General features: G+C 38.5%; 1 protein-coding gene and 1 long non-coding RNA gene across 7 annotated transcripts in view; one reads left to right on the forward strand and one right to left on the reverse strand.

Annotated features, from left to right (window-relative positions):
- Positions 1-26,815, reverse strand: part of KIAA1211 (KIAA1211 ortholog) — a 114,147-nt gene that overhangs the window by 38,622 nt on the left and 48,710 nt on the right. For 3 of the 6 annotated variants that reach the window (XM_021396084.1, XM_021396080.1, XM_021396082.1), the window contains exon 2: positions 21,257-21,393. Coding sequence is in view for 2 of the 6 variants with exons in the window: in XM_021396079.1 (XP_021251754.1) it covers positions 1,099-1,129 (31 nt within the window). In the remaining 4 variants the exon portion in view is untranslated. Of the gene's footprint in view, positions 1-1,098; positions 1,208-21,256; positions 21,394-26,815 lie in introns of those variants that run through there. The other 3 variants (XM_021396079.1, XM_021396078.1, XM_021396083.1) reach the window with 2 other exon arrangements.
- On the forward strand, positions 1,251-9,936 carry LOC110398448. Its single transcript, XR_002438383.1, has 3 exons — positions 1,251-1,365; positions 4,111-4,231; positions 5,706-9,936. It is a non-coding gene; the product is annotated as an uncharacterized LOC110398448 (long non-coding RNA).

Consider the following 26,815-nt stretch of genomic DNA (forward strand, 5'->3'; position numbering starts at 1 on the left):
CCTAAGTAACACCCACTGCAGCTGCTGGAGGCATGATGATGGAGCATTTAGTGAGAGAAAACATGCATGAGCACTCTGGGATCTGGCTACCTCCAAGGAACAGTGGTTTCCAAAGAGCAGGGTGCCAGGTGGCCTGAGCTGAACCCAGGAGAGGGAACAAACTTGCACAAAGAGCAGGAAAGCTGTAACAGACTCCTCGTGAATCTGAGCACATCTGTACCTGATCATGGATGAAGCAGAAAACCTAGACTGAAATAATAAATCAAAGATGCAGTACATCCTAACAGCGCATTTCCTTTACAAATCTTAAAGATTTTTACACAGGTATCATCCTTCTCATTCAGCAGCTAAGATTCATGGCATTTGTGCAATTTTGTTAAGACAACACTGCATACCAGTAGCTGCATAAGGACAGAAAGATGAACTGCTGAACTACCAGCCTCAAAAACACATTAGGGAAACAACCGTTAAAGCAGAGTAATTCTACCCACCAAAGCAGTGCAACTCTGTCAATACAGCAGCACTGCAGAAGAAAAGGGTGACATACGTCTGTTTCTCCCTGTTACTGAGATCTGCTTTCTGCACGCCAACAGACTCACATCTCTAGCCAGATCAACTGCCTGCTGCTCCATTCTAACTTAAGAGAAATGTGTTGTTACACAGAGCCTGTACCAGAGAATCAGGCAAAGAGAAAGATTTTTTTCCTTTAGGCACAGCTGCCCCAAGCCATTCACCCACTTCAGAGACTACCTGCAAAAACTCATTAAAAAAATGGCAGAGCACACAGGAGAGAAAACATCAGCACCAGACATCAGACTGCGTGAATGAGCTGCTTTCACGTGGTTCCCACATTGCCTGTCTCCTCAGCTATCTTTAAAAGTGTGATACCATTTCTGCTGGGTAATATTATCTGCCGCATAAATCAATTCAACTGCAGTGTTTTTGAAATGTTCTCACTGCGTTACATATCCACATTATCCTTGCGCTCTCCTCTTTTAGAAGTCCATGGATAAAAGTGCAATGCCTCATCAACTTTTAGCTGTGTTCATTCACCAGCTATGAATCCAGGTTTTGAACAGGTAAGACAGATCAAGACACCTTTCATTTCAAAATGAGTGAAAGCCAACATGACTATTTCTCCAGCCAAGGTCTGTTTCTCCCCATGTGACTTAGCATGTCCCTTAGCTGATTCCTGCTCCACCCAGCATCATCACAACTGACACATCACTTGGAATTATTTAAATCAGGCTTTGTGAGTCACTGAAAAACCAGCAAGCACACTTCCCTGCACAGGCTGCACACAACCTTCCTGATCCTGGTGCAGGCATAAGGAGTAGTCAACTCTAAATGCTGAGGCAAAGTCTAGTAAGTAAACCTGTCATCAGATTTTACAGAGGAAAACATGGGTTGGTATCACCTACAGGGTAAAATCCTTCCTGTGACAGCAAAACAGTAACAAAAATGGGAGTGAAAATATTGGTTATACAGCAGTCAACAGCCTGTGCAAGAGCCTTTCATGCCTCTGATGCGACAGCTCAAACATGGCTCAGCCTTCTTGTCCACCTATGCTGCAGAAGGAAAAAAAATGGGACAGATAAGGCAGAAGGTTGGGTTACCCAGTGCTGTTAACTTGTGTCAAGGGCAATTACTGAAATAGCCAGGAAAGCTTACGTGGGCCATTTCCTTCTCTCCTTAATCATGCAAACAGGAGTCCTGCAAATCTAGCACCAGCAGCACATGGCAAATCAGCAATTAGATCTTTTTCTCTGTCTGTCTTGTTCAAATCACTGCAAACAGTTACCAGTAAATCAGTTCTGAATCACAAAAAAAAAAACCAAAAAAAAAAAAACCACCAGGTGTGAAGGTGGCAGATAAACAAAGCTGGATACTAACTAGAATAACATGGCACATATGGTAGACACTGCCTTCTCAACTTCTTCCAGAAGAGAAGATGAGCAGATTGGAATAATCTTTAACCTGTCATATAACTTGTCATCTGCATAAAGCCATGAAGTGTCCAGCTGCATTGTAACGAGGGCGGCCGGTGCCTCTCTGCTCCTTGTGACAGATGGGAAACCAAGAGCAATGTCCGTTCCTCCTGCGCCACCTCTCATTCCAAGCATCTCCAATAAAGACAAAGGCAAGTGAATTGGGTTTTACCACCTGTAAATCAGGCACAGCCTTTGGACTTCAGCTGGCAAAGTGCACCAGCTGCAAATCCCCATCACATAGCTTGTATTTATACTTCAATGTCATCCAAATGCATAGTGATTCCTGTGCTTTTCAAAAACTGGGCAGAGACCAACATAAGGGCTGGTGGAACACAACGTAACTGTAGCTTTTACAGGGGGAAGAGATTTAAAAGATAAGAAAGAGAGCAAGCAATGCACTTGTCTGCAGACCCAAAAGCAGCACTCCCTGGAGAGGTTTCTCCACTCCTCCAGGAACAGGAAACAAATTGTTTGGAAACAAGGAAAGACAAGGACAGACTCTGCCCAGCTTAACTATGGTTCCATGTTTTAATATATGAACTCCACTACCTGTTGGTGCTTATCAAATTTTACAGGGAAAGCTGTTTTCTGGATGCTTTCTGCTTCCATGATGTTCCCTTGGTCCACTGCACTCTCTTTCATACACAACAAAAACAAACAATAAAAAACCTCAACAACTGAGGGTGATAGATGGACACATCCCAGATACACAAACACCAACACCAAAGAACTTGAGGAAATGTGTAAGCTAACAGAGGGAATAAAGACGAACAGAAGAAAAGGGCTGGGATTCAGATTCAGTGATATAACTTCCCAGCAAGGAGTTCAGGTCCAGCTGTGTGAGACATCTAGCATCACAGCACAACACTCATAAAGGAGACAGTAAGCAACAGTCCCATGCTGACTGAGATATGATAATGTATCCCAAGATGAAACTGATTCTTGAGAAACAGTAAATGAAAACAAGATTGGGAGGGATAAGGCAACAAACTGGGGCAGCCACAATGGTTTCCTAAAACACCAAGGTACAACTAAGGAAAAACAGCTTGCCAACACTTGTCTGTTTTTTCAAGAGTATCAACTGATCTTACAAGAGATATTATTTCTTGCAAACCTTATCCCACAGAGAAGATGAGGCATTCTTGGATTACCTGATATAAACCAGTAATACTTCCTAAAGTATCCATAACACAGCAAGAACAAATCTTGCTTTCCCGAAACATCTGCTTTCCCTTGCCACCTGCAGAAGCAAGAACATTTCCATAAACAACAGATCATTTTGTGATTTCCTTCCTCCTGAAGACTGTACCTTCCAAAGAAATCATATGTAGCTGAAACAGATGTTAGAAAACATGAATCAGCATTAATAGATTCTACTAAAGTTCAAACCAACACCATAAAATATACTTTATCTTGCAGACCAAGAAAAGAGCAACTTCAATGCTATTCTTTACACAAGGAAGTAACAGGAAAAGTAAAACGTATAGTTGTTATTTACTTCAAGGTAAAAAAAAAACTTAGTTTCTGCTGCACAAGAATTGCCACAGTTATCATTATCAGCAAGGAAGAGACATTAAAGAAGAAGAGTGAAAAGCGGTGCTTGAATTTATATGACATTACGCAGATGAACTAGAGACAAGTAGATGCTGCTCCTTCCCATTTTGATCCTTTACTCTGGCAGGAGTCTCACCTCTCCCTATTTGTGAGCTCCCATCTTCCTCCTTTCCCCACGTATAAAGACTTCCCAGCCAGTCGTATAATTTTCGTGCCCATTGTTTTAATAAGAACCCCAGTGAGCACTACTGAAGGTCAAAAAGCCTCACATTCCTCATCGCCCTTTGTTCTGACACTGACATCCTGCCACACTGACCCATCACAGTCAGCTTTGTGCAGCACCTTTAGGGCCAGGAAGATGCAGCTCCCTCCTGATCAAGGCAGCACTGAAAAGCACAGCCAAGCCGGTAGCAGGCAGGTCATTCTGGGAACATGTTCAGTAGGCAGTGGACCACAGTCAGCAGCGCACCAACTTCCTCACACTTCCTGGCAGGGAGGAAGTATGAGAAACGGTGCAAATTTCAGTAGCAAACCTTACAGAGTTTCCTTCTTTTCCACCTCCTAGGGGAGATGCCCCAGGAACACGTTACAACAGAAGGTAGCAGTCAGAGTACTGGAGACCACTTGGCACGTGTATGTAAGGACACACATAGAAGGGTGAAATGAATGCCACAGATATTACTGAGGTACTGTGCTGCAAGTGGGAACACATGGGGTAAGACAAAACCTGTTTATAGTAGATCTGGACTCTGTGATGCATGCCAGACACTTAGGAAGACATTGCAACAGCTTCAGATTCACCAACAAATCATTCATTCGTTATGTAACAGTAGGGAAAAAAACTGATTTTACTAGGGCAAGGCTTATAAACCAAAGTTGTTCATGGTAGAACCTCTTGGCATTCTGGGTTTTATCTGAGGTTTCTTGATATGCATTGGATACTCAATGTCAGCATAGTAGAGATGTTGACTTATCGTTTCCTTCTCAGTGAAAAAATTCTGATGAACATGTGATTTCCTCAGCAGATTCGTTTCTTAAATGAGACAACTCCTGCTTGAAATTATTTAAATCTGAACTACTGGCCAGTTGCAGAGAGCACCAGCTTTCCAAAGGTGATGTGAGCTGCCTAAGGCCAGGCTGCAGTGGAGCTCAAAGTCCAAGGAACACACACAATGTGGCCAGACACCTCCTTGCTGCCCCTGCCCAGCCTCCGGCAGTCATTTATACCCAAGTCTTCATTAATAAGATCATTTTATCAGGGCATTATGTTATACAAAATCACAGTGAGTGAGAGAAGGAGCATTTCTTCCTCACAGAAACTTCTGGTTTACAATATGTTAACTTACATGAAGGAAGCATGAAAGTTGTAGACCAAACACTGGCAGCAGAAAAGGCACAAATGCCACCAGCATACTCCTGATAGCTATTACTAAGCAGTGTCCTACATGTGAGAGCAGTGTCCTACACAGTGTATTTACACGAGAAATAAAATGTTGCGCCACAACAAAGGAGCTTAAAATGGACTCAACCCCTCATCTTGTCATAATAAAATATACAAAAAAAATATATATATATATATATTATTTATTAAGGCGGAAAGGAAAGCTTGGAGCACAGACCAAAAGCAGTACCTGACTGGCATATTTGCAGTAGAGTTCTTACAGTTTGGAGGGAGCTGAAGGATTAAGGCGGTCATGGTTTGCCTTTGTTTTCCAGAATCAAAGTAGAAAAACAGGATATCACTTGAAACACTTATTGACTAGTAACCTCAGAAACATCTGATACGATTTTACAGCTCAGACTTCCTTATAAATATCTAGGAAATAGAAAAATTCCTGAATATTTTTCTTCTTTGTAAAAATAACATCATTGATTTCATAAAATACTCACATAGATGCATTTTGTAACCAAATTTATTTGGCCATTGCTGTGATTATATTAATTTAAAATATTAATAAGTAGAAGTAGTTTTAAATGTTAGCCAAATAAGGTATCTGTACGTATGTTACAAAATTAAATATCAATAAAGTATTCTTATTAAATTATTATTCTTTGATGGTATTCTGTACCATCAAAATGGAAAAAAAACCCAGCAATCCAGCTACTACTGTGATGTTCAATGAAATCTCCCCTTCCTCCACCCGTTCTATTTTATGATAGAAGAAAATTAATCGCTCATGAAGAAGAAAATTGAAGAGAAGAGGAACAGCCATAAAGGGAGATACTCAAGCATTTATAAATCTAAGCATTTCAAAAATATCTTAAACAATTTATTGATAAAAATGTATTTGATCAAATGCACAACTCTTTCTCTCTAAACTATAGCAACCAGACGTTTCTTTTAAAAATAACTCTTTGGGTTTTCCTTCCTTTAGGCAGAGAGAATAAAGAACAAAAGCTATTTCCTTTTTTCATGCTGGTTTTATTCCAGGCCAGGATTTGCCACTGTGACTAATGATGCTTATCACATGCTGTCTCACAGTGGTGAGATCACAAACCATTATCACCACTGAAGTGCTGAAATACAGCAAACGCAGCCACACAAGTTGAACACAATTTAATTTCACTGACAAAGGAGACAATACTTTTTCTTCAAAACCACCTGCCCAGACTGAAATTTACTTATCATTTACAATGTCCCAGAATCAAATAAAATAGAAGAGACTCAGATGGCCCTCCTGTTCTGAGGAGGACAATTAAAGGTATTAGTGCCAAGGTAAATTAATACATTGTAGATTCAGGGATATGACATCAATACAGAACCTAGATTGACAAATATTCAGATAAGCGATTTATAAGCTTCAGAAGGACAGTAGCAGTGCTGGTTGTGCCTGTCCTACTCTGAACAGGTACAGCAGTCATCAAAGCCCAGGGTACCAGCCACCGGCAACAATGTGCTATAGTGTCATCCCAGAAAATATCACTTACACAGGGTGCCTTCTGGCAGACCAGGTATTCTCCAGCTGTTTGAATGTAACAACAAGAGCATGAAACAGAAGTGCTCTGGGTAAAGGCACCGATTAACTCAGTTGATTAACAGAACAAAAATTAGAAAAAAAAAAAACAAATAAAAGTTTATAAAAACTATGAGTTTCTGTTACGTCACCAACTAGCACCTCTGCCTTATCCATTCTGAAGCCGAGACACTGCAAAGCATATCAAAACAAATCCAGGCTGCACTTCCTGAAATCTTCAGAACAGGATCATAATTTCTGAATGATTTGTCAGATGTGAGCATGGCAACAATAGTAGTTGTTGCTTTGTATCGTGAAATATAGAAGGGGAAAATTAACATTTACAGCTAGAAGTCCTAACCAAAGAGTGTAATCATTACAGTGCCCTGGGCTGGCCTGACGTCAGATCCTCATGCCCTATTCCCAGTGCATTTTCAGAAAAATCCTGATGCTATACATGCCTATGCTAATCTTGACACTTGTTTAAACAGCAGAGCTGAAGTCCCAAAGGCATATGAGTAGTAACACTCATCAAGCACAGCCAGGAGAAAAAAGCATTTAATTCATAAATACGAAATGACAGCACTGTCAGTAAAACGAAGTAACTTTTTGTAATGTTCAAGTTAATCTCATGTTTCTCCCAACTCTTTGAACCCCACTTCTTCAATTTTTCATGGTATATGGAAGAAAGAAAAATTACTCTTGACAGCAGTGAGGAAGGAACACACTGTAATGCCAATCAATGCAGGATAACATTTTCTTTAATACTTTTCTTTGTAGGCTTTGCCGAAATCTCAAGGCAAAGTGTTTGCCCCAATTTTATTTAAATAAATCATTTCAAGCAAAGTGGAAAGACTTGAAGCAGAAACCTCAAATGAGGCAAACTCTCCCAAAGACAGTGTCACCCTTTACAGCCTGGGTGGAAACACAATGCTTACTCACAGCAGGATAGGAATCCCAAATAGAAGCTCCAGAGACACCAGTCCTGAGTAATTAATGTACAGGTTTCAGCAGCATCACTGGTACCCTAACAGAATGAGCTCAAATTGAAGAGGGGAGAGTGCAGACACGTTTTTGTTTGTTTCTTGGTTGTTGTTGTTGTTTTAATAAACTGAAAACATCTTAGCTTTTAACCAGCCACTGCGGTCAAAAGTAAGGTGGCTCTGAGCTCCCCAAGGAGCTGAAGGACAAGGGAGGAGCCTCCGAAGACTGATATAGGCTTTGTGCTAGAGCTAATGTGCTTTGAGGATAATGGCCTTGCTGTAAATAGCCATGCTTCTCTGCCCTTCCCTCCTGGACCATGCCATCAGACCAGTAATGTTTGTCTGTACCTGTTCTCCAGGTTATCCCAAGCATCCTCTGTGGAGTCATCCTCTTGTTATCCTCCAGTGCCTGAATCAATTGGGTCATTCCCACTTAGGCTATGTCAGAAAATGGGACATACACTCTACCCTTCAGGCTAGAGAGAACATGTCATTTAGAGAAACAACATTCCAGAATAAGAATTAAATGCAGTTTACTATGGGATGAAAAACATGAAAAGATTGCATCTTTGGAGTAAGGAAACAATATGTTAATCTCACTGTTGAACTAAAAAACAAGTCATGAAGTTTCCCAACAACACTGGGCAGAGATCTTTAATTAGTTCATAAAACATTTTACTGAAATAGAAGTTTATCTGCATACCAAAGCAAAAGGTGCTCATTAATTGCATGTCATTAAGTGCAAGTTGTTTTGTAATTAGTAAAAATTACTACAGGCAAGGTTGATTCAGACAAGAACTGCACCTAGGTGAGTGTCGTATTTCTGTCAGCAGCGAGTCTGCTGAAAATACAGAGAAGAAATTGGAAACTCAGTCATGACCCATGGGGACAGGCAGTCAGACAATGCATTCCAACCTATCCGAATGAGCACTAGGAAGGAATCTGATCAAACACAAATAATGAATGCTTTTGCTATAAATGACTGTGTTAGCCAAATGGAAAACTAAAAAAGTTTGAAAGTTTCACACAAATAAATTCTTTTCTTTGCACTGAATCGACACTGTACTCCCACTCCTTCACGAAGGAAGTTAAGAGCTTCTTTATATTTCAAGCCTACTCTGTTTTTCTCAACAAAATATAAATGAAAAGGCCGTGTGAATTATTAACAGATGTCAACAGAGAGCTAGCCAGGTCTTTCAAACACTTCTGCTCTTCTTCCTACATGAATTCCCTAATTGTGATTGCAAAATATGTCTTCTTACTCCTTCCATACTTTAAATCCATAATTAGAGCTGATCAAATAGCTTTTTAAGGAATAAAAATTCTTTTACATTCCTTCCTCTTTTCTTTTCCTAGCAGAAAACATTTTTCCTTTTCCCCATTTAATACCTTTCCAGTAGCGCAAGCTCATGTGGGGCATCACGGAGTCCAATGGAAACAGATATTATTTAATTCTGAATAGAAACAGACATATAATCACAAAATCTGAAAACAGACTGAAGCTTTTGTCATGCTAAGATGTTAACCATTGGCTCGAGTTAAAAACAAATCCTGTTCATTGTAAACATTTGGACCATCCCTCTCCCCCATCTCCAAGAAACCCCCCAAAACACAGCCAACAAAGAGGTGAGCAGAAGGACATCACATTGATCCAGCACCATCAACTGCTTCAGAGCATGCTTGGTATTTACACATACATACAGATTTAATACTGCTTCAGTCCATTTACATCATTTAACTCAAACTCTGAATTTGTCAAATGATCACTGCAAATCCAATGCAAGAAATAAAAATGAAATAACATAAGTCAGTATCAGTGCAACTGGCAGGTGATAATATATGACAACTAATGCAGATAAAAACGATTGAAATCACAGCTACAATAGCAAGCTTTAAAAACAGCAACCTTTTTGACAACTTTGAAAAGGAATCAGGATGATCCTAAATGAACACTTATCTATTAACTTCAAAATTTAAATCCATAAATTCATAACTTTCATAAATTAGGACCATTTTAAAAGGTAAGGTAAAGCACAGCATCTGACATAACATAAAATGGGGGAGTCAAGTTTGCCACTGTGGTGCAGATAGTTCCCAGTGATGCTACAGGGAATTACCTGCAAAAATATAAAACAGGATAACCTCTGAGATTTGGATTTGACTCCACTGCATACACATGCTGTTCATTATGCCTGCCAAGAAATGGACAAAAGCAGCACACACATTAGCAGCAGCTCCTGCTTAAAAACAATAAGCACAACACATCATCCCCTTAGCCAGCTCCCCAATGAAAGTACTTCAGACTAAGCCACACAAAAATTAACAGTGAGCTTTTGAATGACAGGACACCATGTGCTCCATAATCTACAGAACCAGTGAAGTACTTACAAGGTTTCTTAAATAAATTGATCATCCCTACAATTTCAGATGAAGTCAGAGAAACTCCAAACTTGATCTTCTCTGAGGAAGAAACAAAAGCCGTGAAATCACCAGAGGGAAGGGCTTGGCATTTTCTGTTTTTAAGAGAACTGAAGGACAAATTGAACATGAGAGAAAGCATGTAGAACAGCCCTGGAAATCAAGTAGAGCAAATATTTCAACATTATTTTTATTAAATATTTTCCCTACTTTAAAGTCCTTCTCAAGTAGTGGAAAATGTTTTTTCATGGAGGTTTTAACTAGCAAGAGCCAAAGTGATTTTAGATTTACAGCTAGGACCTCTGAACTGATCTTTCATGCAAAATGCACTTGCTGCATTAGTTGATACAACTGCTTTTTGCTCAATTCTCCCCAGCTACAAAGCCAAAAACAGCTTACCTTTTCCACAAGGGCAAAAAAATAGACCTGGAACACTATGCAACTCTTTACAGATGCTATGAGTAACACCAGCAGTTTTTAAAAAGTCAGAAACTACTCTATGTTTTTAGCTTTACATGAACAATTAAACGTCAAGACCTACCATGAAATCTGGAGGCTGCATTTTTCAAAAAAAAATTGTGCTAGACACTAGTATTTTCTCAAGCATCCTGTTAGTACCATGAAATGGAGGCAAGTGTTAAGCAGTCTATAATATTGTCATAAAGGAAGCAACAATGACACAGAACCCTCTTGGAAAGCAATAAAATCTTGAATGTAAGACCTAAAAAGACTTCACTACACAGTTCTCAATCAATACAGTCTAAGCCAAGACTACTACAGTACTTCTCTGTACTCTGGATAAAACTTTGTATGGCTCCTTTTGCAGAGGTGCCGGTCTTACAAATCTTTACAAACTAGGATTTAAGCACAAATCTGTACCATAAGGCCAGGTTCTCAGATACATAATTTGTCATAAACACAGGCAGTCTAATTTTCAAATCTCCCAGGACTCAAGTAACTTAAAGTGCAGTGAAACTATCTGCAGACAATTCCTATTTTAGTAATGTTTTTTTTTTTTAAGTTCTTGCATGAGATTTGTTTAAAATCATGGCTTACAAGTTTTACCCAAAGATCAGCAACAGTAATTAGTCAAGGTTAGGCCTTCACACCTCAAAGGAGTTTAGACCAAAAGGTGCTTCACCTAAAATTCACCAGCTAGAGAAAGACTGTACTTTCTCACTGTAAAACCGAATAAATTTATGGTCATTTTTGGGTTTAAACAGAGGTCCTTAGCACTTTCACATCAATAGCAAAGACTTCTGAGCTCAGTAACATAAAGTCTTTAGCAGAGGAGAATTTAAATTAAATTATTGAATATATTGCATTCAATGAAATCTGATTTATTAAATCTCTCTCTGTATAGTCAATTAAACACAAATTATTAGTTTATTTGGAGAAATCCCAAGCTACTTAGCATCCACATTTTGGTAAGCAGTGAAAAAACAGACACACAGATAATCATTTTCACAAAACACAGGCATACAAATGAAACTGAACTAAAACTGAGAGAAGATAAAAAGGTTGTAGTAGTATCTTCCTTGTGCCTCTCCTCTGAGGTACCTCACATGCATTTTGTCAGCAGATATATAAAGACTTATGTGTAACAATGGCTTTATTTTTTTTAGGGACACATTTTATTTCATTAATGAAACATTTTCAGGAACCAGGAGAATGACTCAACCAATTTCATTTTTAATTAATAAGAGCTGAAAAAAAGAGAGAAAGAGAAGACAACTTTGGTCTAACAAAATACATGACTTTTTGACCCATCTGAAAAGAGGTGCTTCCTCCACTCCACCATGTCACAAGAAGATTCCCTAAAGCAAACATATCACTTCACCTAGCCCCTTCAAGCCTTTCTCCTCCAGCACTACACTGTATCTAGCATCCTGCTTAGTAGCCAGCAAGCCAGAATTAATTCAGAGTGCTTACAATAATGCTCTGGATCATCAGAAAGGTCACATGGCTACCTGAGCAATCACTTCACAGGTCAGAACTGCGGTCACTCTCTTGGACGTGTTCTGCAGCTAAGCATGTCCTTTGCAATTTTATAATTTCAAACACTGTGACTGCTTGGAGACCAACAGATGAACATACTGAAAGATGAAAGATACTGAAAAGCCCAGGCATCAAGAGGTAGCTCTCAGAATGACTTCTTAATCTGGCATCAAATTTGGAGATGCATGTATGATTATGAAACAATCTCCCGGCCAAGGACAATTAGCGCAGTATTTAATCATCCGACAAGTTTACCAGAGAACCTTTTGAAACAGCAGCTGAGGGACAGCATCACTCAGACAACCAGCATGAAGGCAAGCAGAGGACAATCTTACAGTAAAGAAATAGGAACCACTCTCCCTAATATCAGCGCTATCTCAGCCACACCCAAACTACCTGCCACCAATGCCACAGCCTTTTCCATCTACGTGTTTAAGCAGCTGGAAAAATTGAAACACAAGCTTTTCTTACATACCAAAACATTAAGTGCAAGAGGATAGAAAAGTAAAGTGACAAAATTAAACTCTGTACAGTCAAAGTTCATTTTCCTGTTTAAAGTTCTTCCATTAGCCTACATGAAAGTAGGTTTTAATAGTCAAACAACGTAATGCAGCAGACATTTAAAAGGTCTCAGTTCTTCCCCCAAACAACTCCAATTCATGTAAGAATTGGAGAATGCAAGAAGATTTTAGGTCCAAGAAATGTTTTGTTTTTACATTTTCTTCTGTGGAGAATAATTAAATAATGCACATCACTGAATTAGCAGTAATGTCATTCATTGATGGCAAACTAAAATTTTGACTCCTTCTCATGGGCTTAGCTGTCTTCATATTGCATCTTTACCTATTTTGGATGTGACAAGAAATTAAGGCAGTTGGTTTGATAAAACTTTGCCATATGTAACTCCAGATATCAATTTTTATTTCTTGCTTTATGACAACAAATTAAGCATCTTGCTGTCTTCTGTTATATAGTGCCTTAAATCTAGAGGGTATTACTGCAGCCTTAGATTTGGCATGGGCACTAGACCTTTAATTTATGAAACATGTGTGGCCAGAAAGCTTATCTGATGTTTATTAGCTTCCCACCAGCCTGTCAAGCTACATAAAAGCAGCAATGCAGTTCCAGAAGGTCCAGCAGTGCCAGTGTCAGGGGTTCATGGGAGTGCAGAAGAGAACAGTGGTGGAAGGCAGGAAAGAACAAGGTACCTATTCACATGCCTGAGCATGAACAACTGACAAGGAGGCACGAAAGGAAGATGAAAGAGAAGTGAGGGATCTGCCTAAGGTCAAACCTGGCTGGACCTCCATGGGATTGGTAGTAGATGTGCAGACGAAAAAAAAAAGAGTGGGATTTTTAGGGGCAAAGGGTATGTAAAAAGAAAAGACACCAGAGACCATGCTTTTCTGAAATGAGTGAAGCAGTCAATATCCAATAAAAGAAAGTTCTAGATGTCAAAATCTCTCAGAAAGCACGACCGCCTACAGTTAGAGCATGACACTGCTATCCCTAAAAGGGAACTGGTATCTAAGAAGGTACAGATTGGAATCACTGACTCATCCGCTCTGGGATTTTACAGCAAACTGACAAAGAATAAAGAGCTGGTGGAAGAGAAAAATAAGGAGGCAGAGGGGATTCAAACAAGATTAGCTAGATGTGAATCCTAAATAAAGATTAAAATCACTACCTTGTGGAACTGGGGACTTGTGAAAGTCAAGGTTATGAAATTAGTAGAACGCAGGCAGTTCCTGAGCTCATATGATGACATTTAAAAGAGCAACTTTCAGCTCTTAACATTTCTACTCTTATTTCTACTCTTAACATTTGCCATTGCATATTCTTCCAGGCTTCTTGAAACTGTGTCATTTATTGCAGGTATCCAAAAATCCCCTGCTCCCATTTCATACTCATCAACCATCTCTTTTAATACAATTTTTTTTTCCAAAAAAATCATTCTACTATTTATACACTCTGCTGCAGCCAAAAGAACCAGACACTCATAAGAAAGGTCAATAGCTTGGGTCTGTTCTGATGCACTAATAGGATAAACATCTTTTGTAGAAATGGTGTTAACCAAACTGTTAATTAGATGACATAGATTACAAATACTTTAAAGCCACAGAAAGCGCTGTTTATTTCTGCTTTTGTAACTAATGCTCAACACAGATCAGATTTCTTTGCAGATTGAGAGGCATTTCAATCCTTTTAGGTATTTTTAATTTTTTTTTTTTCCAAATTAAAATTTCCCTAAGGTCAGCATTCCTTTATTCATTCAAATTCATACTCTCAACCAACTGAACTATATTTTCTTCAATTTACAACTTTGTATAGATACCACAAAGGCTATGTAAATTCCCATATGTACTTAATATGAATTAGAAGTTAATAACCTGTAGCTCTTTTATTCTGCTGTGACAATCTTTTCAAGAAAGGGAAGCAACGGAAACATTACTAACTCAAATCCTACCATTAAAAAGCTTGTAACTCAGATCTCCCTTACAAGTACTTGGAACTTGATAGGTCAAGCAATCAAATATACTTCAGATAGTCTAAGAAAAACTTTGGAAGACCCATCTAGAGTAAGAAGAAATTGCAGGACCAGCCTGGTCAGCTCTACAACTTTCAGACACAGGCAGAAACAGATTATTTGCAATAATTTATAAGGAAGAAAATGGTTTCCTCTGTAAATAAAATGAAAATGTATTCTGTCCCTTTAATTTTCAACCAAAATACCGAATAATTTTTACAGTACCTGAATCATCAATACCCAGTATCTCAGGGTGAACATTTTGGTCAGTATCCCTTTCAGCTGCAGCCATGTTTTTTTAGGCATTTTTTTTTCCCCCCACATGTTACTGAAAGAGTAAGTACAGCACAACACATTTGCATAACCACTGAGTTCACACAAAAATCAAGCGTTTAAGTTTTTCTTATTTTTAAATCATTGTTCTTGCAGTGAAATGCCTTAAATTTTAGGCTTCTTTGGAATTATGCAGTATCAGTAATGTCGTGAGGGTACAGGAGTTGTTACATGATTAAACTTCTCATAAATGAAAATTACAGTTGCAGCAGGACCAATGAGTTGCACCTCCAGCGGACCACAGTCCTGAAATAAGAAAGCTACATTGTACAGAATACATTTTCCACCTCACTGTCTGCATTTCTTCCTCTGACCACTAATGGGAACAGCTGATAGTGTTATATATTTATATAATATGTAATATTAACTTATATTATAATATTTTAAATATTATATCCAGAATTCCTATTTAGCACAGCAAATAAAAACAGTGCTGCACATGAATACTATATTAAATGGTGTAATAGTTTGAAGAGTATTATAGTATAAAACTCTGTATTAACTACCTAAATCCTCCGGAACTGCAAGGAAAACCTTTTTAAAGAAAATTATTTTCTTCAAATTACATCCTCTAGTTAGGTGTTTTCTATACTTTAAGTTTCATCAAGGAGTAAACAACTGCATTAACAGGCTCAATCAGAGACACTGTTACTGCCTATGTTACATAGGAATATTATAATGGTAGATTATACCTTTCAGATCTAACAAAAAAAATCATGAAAAATTACAGCATTGTTCTTCTACAAAATATACATTCAAACCGAACTAACAGCTTAATGTCCTGAAGAGCTTTTCTAGTGAAACTTGCCTGTGGACTGAACACTTCATACTTTTGCATCATCTCCAGATTCATTCCTTTTTGTGGAATAAATCTTTCTTTAGACAATAATATATACTATATAGAAAAAAAGATTATGATTCAAAATAGTGCTCTAATATAGACTTATCCTCAATTCATCAACAAAAATTAGCAATCTTAGCAGGACCCTTCAATGAAAAACATTAGCCAGACATACAAGGAGAGTTCAGCTGCCCTTACTGCTTAAACGATATAGACAATGGAGCTGAAGAAAGAACTTGCCTTCAAGTCACTTCTGCCTAGTGCCAGTTCAGGACATTGCAAATCTCTAGGAAGAACAAGGAGTGCAGTGAAACAAAGTAAAAATAGCAAAGGATGCATGGACAACTCTTCAAAAGTCATGCAAGTCTCTGAGCCGCATTTCAACTGAGAGATTCACTCAGATGGAAGCTGGATGGCCACAGGGAATTCTGAGCAAAAATTTAAATTCATAGATACATATTCTGTATCTATGAATACAGATCATACTGCCAATAGTCCATAACAATTTAAGCCTTATCCTAATTAGTTCTGATATATACATCGATGTCTTACCATTTTAGAACTTCCTGAAGAGTTTTAGCACTCTCCATCCAAGTCAGTCATTAAAGTCCAAGGCTACACGGATCTTCCAGCTCAAGGAAGTAATAAATCATATTAAAACTAAGCACACAATTATCTTTTTTTCTTGAATTAGAGCTTCCAAGATATTTTAGCCAAGTGGATGTTTAAGGCAGCACATTACAAATACCACATTAGCAAAGTCAAGCCAGGATTTATGTCACTTTTTTTGTCATAAACTACAAAATGGAATTCCTGAGCCCTCTTATGATCTAAATCTGAACTTTAGAACTCTAATGCTGAGGCAGTAATACAAAAAATAACTATAAAGAATCTTTTCACTGATACGGTTTTAAAAGTACTGAAGAAGCACAATTCATCTCTTGCCGTCATTTAATATCGCCAAGAGTTTTCTTCCTTCCTATTCTCTCAGAACTCAGCATAGAAAAATCAAAAGAACATAATTTACATATAGATTAACTAACCTTAGGATAATTGCATAATAAAGCTCCTGTCAGCAACAGGACCAGGAAAATAAAAGTCCAAACAGAAGCTGGTGTAAGTTTTCTGAACATGGCTTCTGGCCTTGTGAGAAATTGCGTTGTCATGAGAAACTTTGAGCTCACTGAAAAAAATCAAGCACCAGTAAAGCTTCATGGTTTGGGCTCCACTTTCAGGCATAAATTGTCAAACAACACTTCTGGTGAGCATGGAATTGCTGCTTTGAATTACTGAATGTAAGTAGGAACAGAAAAAAATCAATTCCAATTATAACTTGGTAATTAAAGAAACGAATTTAATTAGAATCTAGCAATATTACTGCAAACAAATCATTTCACAAAAAAAGTCTGCCTTAGAAGCTATTACATTCTTTTTCCTAAAACTATATATTAACCACAAATACTCAATAACATACAGACATCTAAAGGTTGAACATAATACTGATTTACATTACTGATTAGCATATATATGTCATCCATCTTATCCAAGGGAAATAAATTAAAACATCTTGCATCTAGAAAAGTTTTGCATACTTGATAGCTTCCTGGGGAAACACAGCAAATGCAAAAGTTACTTACTGAAGTTATTACTGAAGTAACCTGTGTATAAAATTACAGGTTACCAAATCGGTAAATATCTTGCAACTCTTGGAAAGAGCTAGACACAAAAGCTAAGAGCCTCCATATCCCTGCATGTTGGCCACAGAGAGAAACAATTAACCAGCAGACTCCCCAAATGATATATAAAACAAGTATTTGATATTTACAGCATAATTCTCAGATCATCAAAATCTTTAGAATTTTACTGTGCAAGCCTTGCATTTATTGTACTACCACCATCAGTAGATGGATTTAATCACCCAAGTTTTCAACTCCTGCTGCAAAGTTCCATGGAGTTCTGCAGAAAGCATGATACTCTGAACAAATCAGTTAATTGCCTATCCAAAAATACTTTTCATGGAAGTGTAAATGTTATTTCAGATTGATGTGACTCTGAAGTTATCTTCTCGGTTCTTTCTTAGTCACACGGGGATCAGATCAGATCAGTTGGTTCTTCCTAAGTAGGACTGGGGAGGGGCTATGCGGAGAGCAGACATGACTGTAGTAAGCAAAGCTGAGTTTTCTAGATCTTTTTTTTTTCTCCACATGGCATAAACACGTAGCAACCCAGCTGAGCTCTACATCTCAGTAACCTGGTTTCCAGCCCTGACATGGACAGAGGTACTGATTGAGCACACCACAGATTAAATGAGAAGCTTCCTCTGGTGTTGAAGGGTCATTCCTATACTGGCCTATAGTGAGGATATGACATTGTTCTGCACAAAAGCAAGTTCAGGCTGAGCTGTAGAAGAGCATGAAATCAGACTCTTTACAGAGAAAGACCTTCTGGCTGGTTTTGTGATATTAAATTTGAGAAGACAACAAATTCATTCACATTTCACAGATTTTCAAATTGAAGCTTGTTCCAATTACCATTAAAATTCATTGCAACTTTAAGTCCAGAAATATAGAAAATGAATCAAATGAATCATGAAGAAATGCTACAACGTAATGCTGACTACACCAAGGTATCTGTCTTCTTGGTAGGACCTCTTCATTAAAATAAGGAAATAAATTATTTGCATAGCTGGTTAATGCATAGTGATTCATTTAATGAAATCCTTGTAGTTTGTACTTCTACTGAGCTGACTTAAAGTTCACAGCTGATTGCAACCATAGTCATCACTTATTGTAAGAAAGAAATCTTTATTGGGTAAACATGAAGAATGAGAAATGCAAAATACAGAAAACAAATTAACAGAATAAAGGAAAAAAACAGCTTTGAATGATTCAAATGAAATCAGAAAATTTAATAGAGCAGAAAAGAACATAGGTTTTTCTACTCTCCTAATTATTTGAAGGATGAAAACAAAAAAGCCATGTCTTGGAGAAAAAAATGAAGCCTCTGGAGAGCCAGGAGAGAATTACCAATATATATGAGTCTGAAGCAATAAACATTTTAACCTAGAAAACATGAAATGACAGAAGGAGCTAGAGAAAAAGTATGTACAAGGGCTGCTTCAAAAGTAATGCCTCCTATTTTGTTATGCTGGCCCACAACGTCAGAGGTGGATGTGGGTGTCATGGCAGAAGAGGTTGAACCTTCCCACGAATATTCCATTACATTTTGTTGCTGTGCCACAGATGGCGGCAGAGGGGAAGTCTGACACAATGGCATCTGACATGGAAGTGCATATGAAGCAAAGGTGTGTCACTGAATTTCCTCCATGCAGAAAAAAATGCACCCACTGACATTCATCGACACTTGCTGAATGTTCATGGAGGCCAATCAGTGGATGTTAAATCCCATATGAAGGAATGTGACAAAGTGGACAAAGGAAATGAACACTTGTTCTAAACCAAAAGTAATCTGACATCTAATTGGAAATAAAAGATCTTTGAAGTCCCTCACAACCCAAGCCATTCTATGAGTCAATGACGCTAGCATGGTGATGCAGTGGTTGGTGCATTTCACCAGCTGCGGTTGTGTGTCACAGCTGCTGGTGCATATTATTATGAGCATGGCATGCAGGCTCTTGTTCATTGATGGCAAAAACACACAGCTAACAGCGGTGACTATGTTGAAAAAGTCTGTTTTGCAGCTGAGAATTTGCTCTAACCAACAGCGTTATTGTTCTCTTTGTATCTGTTTTAGTTTCCATGGAAATAAATAAGCAGCATTACTTCTGGAGCAACCTATGTATTTAATGAAATACTGGACCTCAATAAACTTGTTAAAAATTGAATAATGCATTTACCAATCATTTACAACAAAACAAGTTATGTGAATAAACCAAAATCTCTACTTATAGTACAAATTATTTCCCATTAAAGTTTTGGTTCTGTTTTCTGTAGCAAAAAAGAATATTCTAACAACACGACATGGGTGGGCAGGTTATGAAAGAACACTGGATATACTGTGGGGAAAAAAAAAGCTAGCTCTACTTCTCTTGGAACAAAAAATATATGCAAATACTATACAGAAATGTATGTCTTGCATACTTCATTTATGAAATTCATATTAGCCAATCTGAAGATGGTACTAAAACTAACCGCTCTCATACTGCTGTTCGAACACTCATGTGTTAAGCAATGTGTATTGTACCGAGGCTTAGCAAAGTGAAAAAATGTGGTATTCGAGAACTGCTGTATTGCATGGGCAAATGAAGTCTATTAAAAGGGAACAGAAGGTAGCTCAGAACCTATCGTCCTTAGACACAACTGTCATGGAAACATGAGGTTAGAGAGAGTAGACAAGAAGCATCCTGCATTGAGAGTAGCACAATTTGCATCTTCCTGTTTTGAAAAAATAAGAAAATACTCTACATGTATTACATTAACAGAAAACAACTGACCATTTTGGGAAAGTTGTCAATGGAATCTGCCTATCATTCATTCTCTTCCCACATATCACAGCAGTTAAACATACATTTTAGCACGACATTCGCAAGTAAGTCAGGACAAAAGTCTTTTTCGATTTATAGAGTAATACTGGTTAGACAGGACAGATTCTCCAAGTAACATGAGTAACTGTGAACAACAGAGCCAACATTTTTTGTAAAAAAAAAAAAAAGACAGCATCTCTACATTAGGTAAACACTGAACCCAGTTTTACAGAAACGCAGAGTGCATTAACAGCACATGTTGAATGCTAGATGGACAGAGCCCTGCAACAAATTTCGACAGTAGTTGCCTCTACAGCTAAAGTAAATTCACAATAGCTTTTGTGCTGCCTTACCCTCACACTGACTTCACAGATGAAGTCACTGATGAATATGTTTGCCTCCCATTCCAAACTGAATGCTCTAGGAAGAAGTCATTACCTATTATTCACAATTCCAAAATTCTTCCCAGGCAAAAAATAAATAAAAAATAAAACAAAAATAAAATAATTATGATAATAATGACAATAAAATAATCTTAATGGACAAAACCCTTTGCTACTGTCATTGCACTGTCAGAGGAAACACGCACAATTCAGTATATTTTCAGCTTTTTCCAGTACTCAATAGAACAGAAGCATCTAAGGAAGCAGAGGCATAAATATTTCACAAATAACCAATCAATCAAAAACCCTGCAGAAAGGAAAATAGTACAGATCTGTTCTTCTAAAAGCCTAAATGCTCTAATTCCCAGTGGCAGCAATCTGCAAACACACTGTATTTGCCAAAACATCTATCTTGGCAAAATGAGAGTTGCTTAGTAGACTGGAGACTACATACATCTTTGCATGACTTCAGTGGTTGAAATGAAATATTTGCTGTTATGTGCAGTACGTGTTTGTTTGTTTTCCCCTAAAAATACACAAAAACAACACAAAAAATAGTTGTGAGTACAGTAACACATACATTACATTCTTCCTTTAATATGATAATGTTCTTTTTCTGTTTTATAAGTTAGAGCATGCAGGTTAAAATACACGCTTCAGTATTCAATCATTATCTGCATTTTCACTTCAACTTAATGTTAACTGAAGATATCACTTACAGAGATCAGCACAAAATGTGCTGAAAAAAAACAAAACAGCACTACAGGATCAGCAGAAAAACATTCCCTTACCTTTTTTAAGACAGGGTGTGATGTTCTGTATTTTCACAGTCTTCCTTTCTCTCTCAAATGGGGATTTTTCTTTAATGAAAGTGATCAGAAAGCAGAATACGCTGCTAAGGACATGTGGTTAACATTCTTCTCCCACACTGTCAAGGTAAAAGAGGGAAAGAAAAAATGTTAATTCACCTTTTCAAGATTAGAATAGGAGTATATTTTTTTGCTTTCTCCCTTTTTGGGGTTCTTACAAGCTGAGCAATTCCTGCCTGCTGTGTCTTTTGTAAATGGTCTGGGATGTTTGTAGTTAAAAACAAAACAAAACAAAACAAAAACAACCAAACCAGAGAAAGACAGAAAAATATTGCAATGACAGAAATTTTCATTAGCCTCAGATTTCCCTCTGAGCGTTTCATACAAAATGTTCTCTCTTTACCCTAACTACTGAAATAGCAACTTTTTTTTTTTTTACTTTTCCTTCCAAACAGCAATAAATTGCAATTCTAAATCAATTATTTTTCCAAGAAAAATAGGACAATGCTTTTTACTGTAGTTTTGGCTGAAATAAAAATGCGGTATTTGACTCCAGTTATCCCTTCTGACAAACTAACAACTTCCAAAAATTAAAATGAGAACTTACTGTAACTCTGATTTTCCTCCAACTACAGTATGTCAAATGAGTTCTAAATACTCTTCTGGCAAAAAGCATGGAATACTTTTTTTTTTTTATAAAAAACTTTTTTACTACAAAAAATCAAACCATAGTAATCTATTCTAATAAACTGTGAAAGAAGAAAATTTTAAACAGATGAAGAGAAATTGTAAATTTGCACAAAGAGCTGAACTAGTATTTTAACAAATTTTTACTTTGTTTTCACCAGGCTTGTAGTTTTGCATTGAAAAAGTTTGAAACTACTTTGTAATTTTAAACAAAACCATGCTGTAGAAGTTTACTTAAAAGTGTTTTGACTTTTATTAGGGCATTGTGACTGTCAGATGAAGTCTCCAGTGACTGGAAAAAGGGAAACATCACTCCCACTTACAAGACAGGGAGGAAGGAGGACCTGGGGAACTACAGGCTGGTGAGCCCCACCTCTGTACCTGGGAAGATAATGGAACAGATCCTCCTGGAAGACATGTTAAAGCACATGAGGGATGAGCAGATGATCCGAGACAGCCAGCACAGCTCCACCAAGGGAAGGTCATGCCTGACCATTCTAGTGGCCTTCTATGATGGAGTGACAGCATTGGTGGTCAAAGGGAAGGCAACTGATGTCATGTACCTGGACTTCTGCAAGGCCTCGGACATGGTCCCCCACCATATCCTTATCTCTAAATTGGAGAGAGACAGATTTGAAGGGTGGACTATTCGGTGGATAAGGAATTGGTTGAAAGGTCACCACCAGAGGGTTGTGGCCAATGGCTCTATGTCCAGGAGGCCAGTAATGAGCGGTGTGTCCCTCAAGTGTCCCTCTTGGGACCAGTGCTGTGTAATATCTTTATCAGTGACATAGATGATGGGATTGAATGCATTGAGTGCACCCTCAGCAAGTCTGCTGATGACACCAAGCTGAGCGGTGCGGTAGACGAAGCAGAAGGAAGGGACAGCATCCAGACGGACCTTGATAAACTTGAAAGGTGGGCCCTTCTGAACTTAATGAGGTTCAACAAAGCAAAATGCAAGGTTTTCTACTTGGGTTGAGGTACTCCCAAGTATGCATGCAAACTGGGAGAAGAACTCCTTGAGAGTAGCTCTGCTGAGGAGGACTTAGGGGTCCTGGTCAAAAAAAAACTTTACTTGAGCCAGCAGTGTGCTTGCAGCTTGGAAGGCCAATGATATCCTGAGTTACATCAGAAGAGGGGTGTCCAGCAGGGCAAGGGAAGTGATTGTCCCCCTCTGCTCTGCTCTCATGAGGCCCCAGCTGGAGTACCATGTCCAAGTCTGGAGCCCCAAGACTGGAAGGATGTGGAGCTTTTGGAGAAGGTTCATAGGAGGGCCATGAAGATGATCCAAGGGCTGTAGCACCTCTCCTGTGAAGACAGGCTGAAGGAACTAAGCTTGTTCAGCCTGGAAAAGAGAAGACTGTGGGGAGACCTCACTGCAGCCTTCCAATACTTATAGGGAGTTTATGAACATGAAGGAAATCAACTTTTTACAGGGATAGATAGTGGCAGGATAAGGAAGAATGGTTTTAAACTAAAGAAAGGGAGATTTAGATTTAATGTCACAGGGATTTTATTTTTTTTTACTCAGAGTACTGTGGTGCTGGAACAGGCTGCCCAGAGAGGTTATGAATGCTCCATCCCCGGAGGTGTTTAAGGCCAGGCTGGATGGTGCCGTGGGCAATCTGATCTAGTACTCGATCTAGCAGCTCGCAATCCTGCCTGTGGCAAGGGGGTTGGAACTTCATGATCCTGAAGGTCCCTTCCAACCTATGCCATTCTATGACTGTTAGTTTCCATTTGCATACAACTAAAAATAACCGAGTATCAGACAGACATTTTATAGCATCTATCCTATTCTCACACTCTATTAAATAGCATTTCTTATATTCATTCACACAATGACTTATATCCTCAGGCATATAAAATAAGAGAACTTCGTAGGAACAATGTGATAAGGGAATCAGCAGAATCACAGAATTGCAGGGGTTGGAAGGGACCTCAAGAGATCCTCAAGTCCAATCCTCCTGCTAATGCAGGTACACTACAATAGGTCACACAGGTAGGTGTATAGACAGGTCTTGAATATCTCCACAGAAGGAGACTCCACAACCTCTCTGGGCAACCTGTTCCAGTGCTCAATCACCCTTACTATAAAAGCAGCTCTGTCACATGTTAGTATGGAACTTCCTACGTACAGGCTTTAGGCCATTACTCCTTGTCCTATCGCTGCACATCACCGAGAAGAGCCTCATCCATTTGCCTCCCATCTCCCTTTAGATATTTATAAATATTTATCAGATCTCCTCTCAGTCTTCTTTTCCCTAAGCTGAACAGACCCAGGTTACTCAGTCTTTACTCACATAGGAGATGCTCCAGGTCCTTTATCATCTTTGTGGCCCTCCACTGGACACCTTCAAGGAGATCCCTCTCTTTTTTGAATTGGGGAGCCCAAAACTGAACACAGTAGTCTAAATGTGGCCTCATCAGGGTAGAGTAGAGGGGGCAGATCACCTCCCTTGACCTGCTGGCTACACTCTTTTTAATGCACTCCAGAACACCATTGGCCTTTTTGTCCACAAGGCCACAAGAATGATGCTCCAACTGATGAGAGAGGGATAAGTATGCTGTTTGGCCATCAGCAATCCAAAAAGAAGAGCTTGCCATCAGCTTGTGGGCATTAGACTGTGGGACTCAGCCTCAGTATTCAGCTGCTGCTGAAGATCATAGGCTGAGTGCTGGTGGTTGCTCTCAGAATGCCAGAACATGAATACTGGAAATCAGTGCTGATCCTATAGAAAATACAAATGGAGGTGGAGGCAGGGTCAGATCAACCTAAGAAATGACACATTAGTGCTCAGCTGACTGACTCTACACTACTTGTAACACTCAAGATGTATTCAAGGTGTGAATGGAACATGAAAAAGCATCATGAAAACATCCTGAGCTCATCAGTCCAAATTAAAATAAAAAAGTACTTATACACAGTGACAAACTGTGAAACTCTCAACCTGCTGATAGCTGTGAATAAGCAGGAACTCCAGATGTTAAAAATTTCATGTATGCACATCAGCTTCAGATCTAAGTTCCACACAGTAACTCAGAACTACCCTCTTGATTATGGACACAAAATGCAGTAATGAAAAGAAAATGTGCATCAGTTTGAGCATGGAAAGTTTGTAACCTACAAGAGGATATCAGGCCAACATTGTTCTAGCAAAAGAAGCAGAAATGTACTCATTTTTCATCAGAAAACACCTCCTTCCCACCAGTAATTAATTTTCAGTCCAAAAACCTCTGCTAGTTTGTATCCATAAATCCTGCATGCAACCAAAATCCATTTCCAGAGCAGACTTGCAACCCCTGTCCTGCAGACATAATGTAGCTGCTGGAGCAGACAGGCTTCCAGTGGAGCTGGCTGCTTATTTCACGTTTCCCTGACCTTCCTGCAACTGACTTATTTATGCTGATGGCTGTGGCACAGCAGGCCCCATGAGCCCAATGCACCTGCAGTAAGCAAGCTGTGGGTTCACTACCTTGCATGCATCCCAAGGGGAGCAGTAAATCTATAAATGGCTGGCATAACGAGGAGTCAGTTTTCATTCAGTTGGTTAAGGTTTTGAGGCATGCGAACAATGGATCAGTCTTTGAACTAGTTTATTGTTCTTGAAAATCAGAATCTGGAGTACTCTGAACTCCGAGGTATAACACAGACTTCTGTTGCTCAGGGTTCAAGGAAAAGAAAATGTTGGTGTTCATGAAGCATTCCAGCAGATAAAAAAAAAAAGTCCTCCTTATGTTTAATACCATTCTTTTGTCCTCTCAGGGGAAAAAGTGGATACAGATGGATATGGAAACATTTTGATGAAAAGGAAATTCCAGCAGACAGACTAGAAGGTAAGACTTGGTCCTTGAAAGATTATTTCAGAAAACTGTTCTACTCACATATTTCTAAAGCAGCAATAACATTCTGTGCAATGTTAGAAATATATATTTCTAGTGTAGAAAGTTAAGTAGATGCATACCCTGCATCACTGTATCCCACAGTAATAAGTAGCACCCAAAAGCAATGAGGTCAGGCCCCAGTATCCATGAAAACGCTAACCAGAATGGAAATCTGGAAAGAAAAAGTTGCTTCAGTTTCTCAAGCTGTTGTTGGAGGTCAGAGAGCACTATATTCTGCATTTTACAATCTACACTTTACCTCAAGAAATAATAATAGTACAAAACTTCAGAACAGAAAGAGGCCATTACAAAAGCAGTTCCCTGAAAATAGCTACCATAGTGCTAGATTTACAAGTAGTAAATTGATCAACTGGTTTATTTTCAGCTTCTCAGACTATAGTTGTTCAAAGTCCAGAGAGCTGTTATTTTGCCATGCAGCACAAGACGAGCAGGCAAGTTAGCATGCCAAACTACCAAATATTCGTATCAGCAAAGGGCTCTCCTCTACCTTCCACCCCTATCTATAAATACCCATTCATATCAACAAATTCTGTTTTACTACGAGCATATTTCTACTTCTCAGGGTAGCTGAGTAAAGCTATCTATTCCAAGAGGAGAATAATAGTATCACATAGGTAAATATAACCATCATTACTCACAATACTTTCTTTCCAACACAAAGGAACCTTTGAATTTAAAGGAGAATTTAAAAAATTATTTTTCATCAAACAGAGAAAGCCAATGTTAACAACTCCTTATAAAAAAAAAAAAAAAAGCAGTAGAACACAGAGATATCTTTCTGTTTAAATACTGAAAGCTGTGACTCTGTGTTTCTTATCACAAGGAAGATGACCCCTCTATGAAGTGCATGTTTTCTGTAGAACCTGGAAGATCATTCTACACTCGAAACAGTGTTAGCCTGTTCAAAAATTGTGATTCTCAAATCAATTTTATTAAAGTAACAAT

Source organism: Numida meleagris, chromosome 4 (genome assembly GCF_002078875.1).
Source record: "Numida meleagris isolate 19003 breed g44 Domestic line chromosome 4, NumMel1.0, whole genome shotgun sequence".
Taxonomy (NCBI): Eukaryota; Metazoa; Chordata; class Aves; order Galliformes; family Numididae; genus Numida; species Numida meleagris.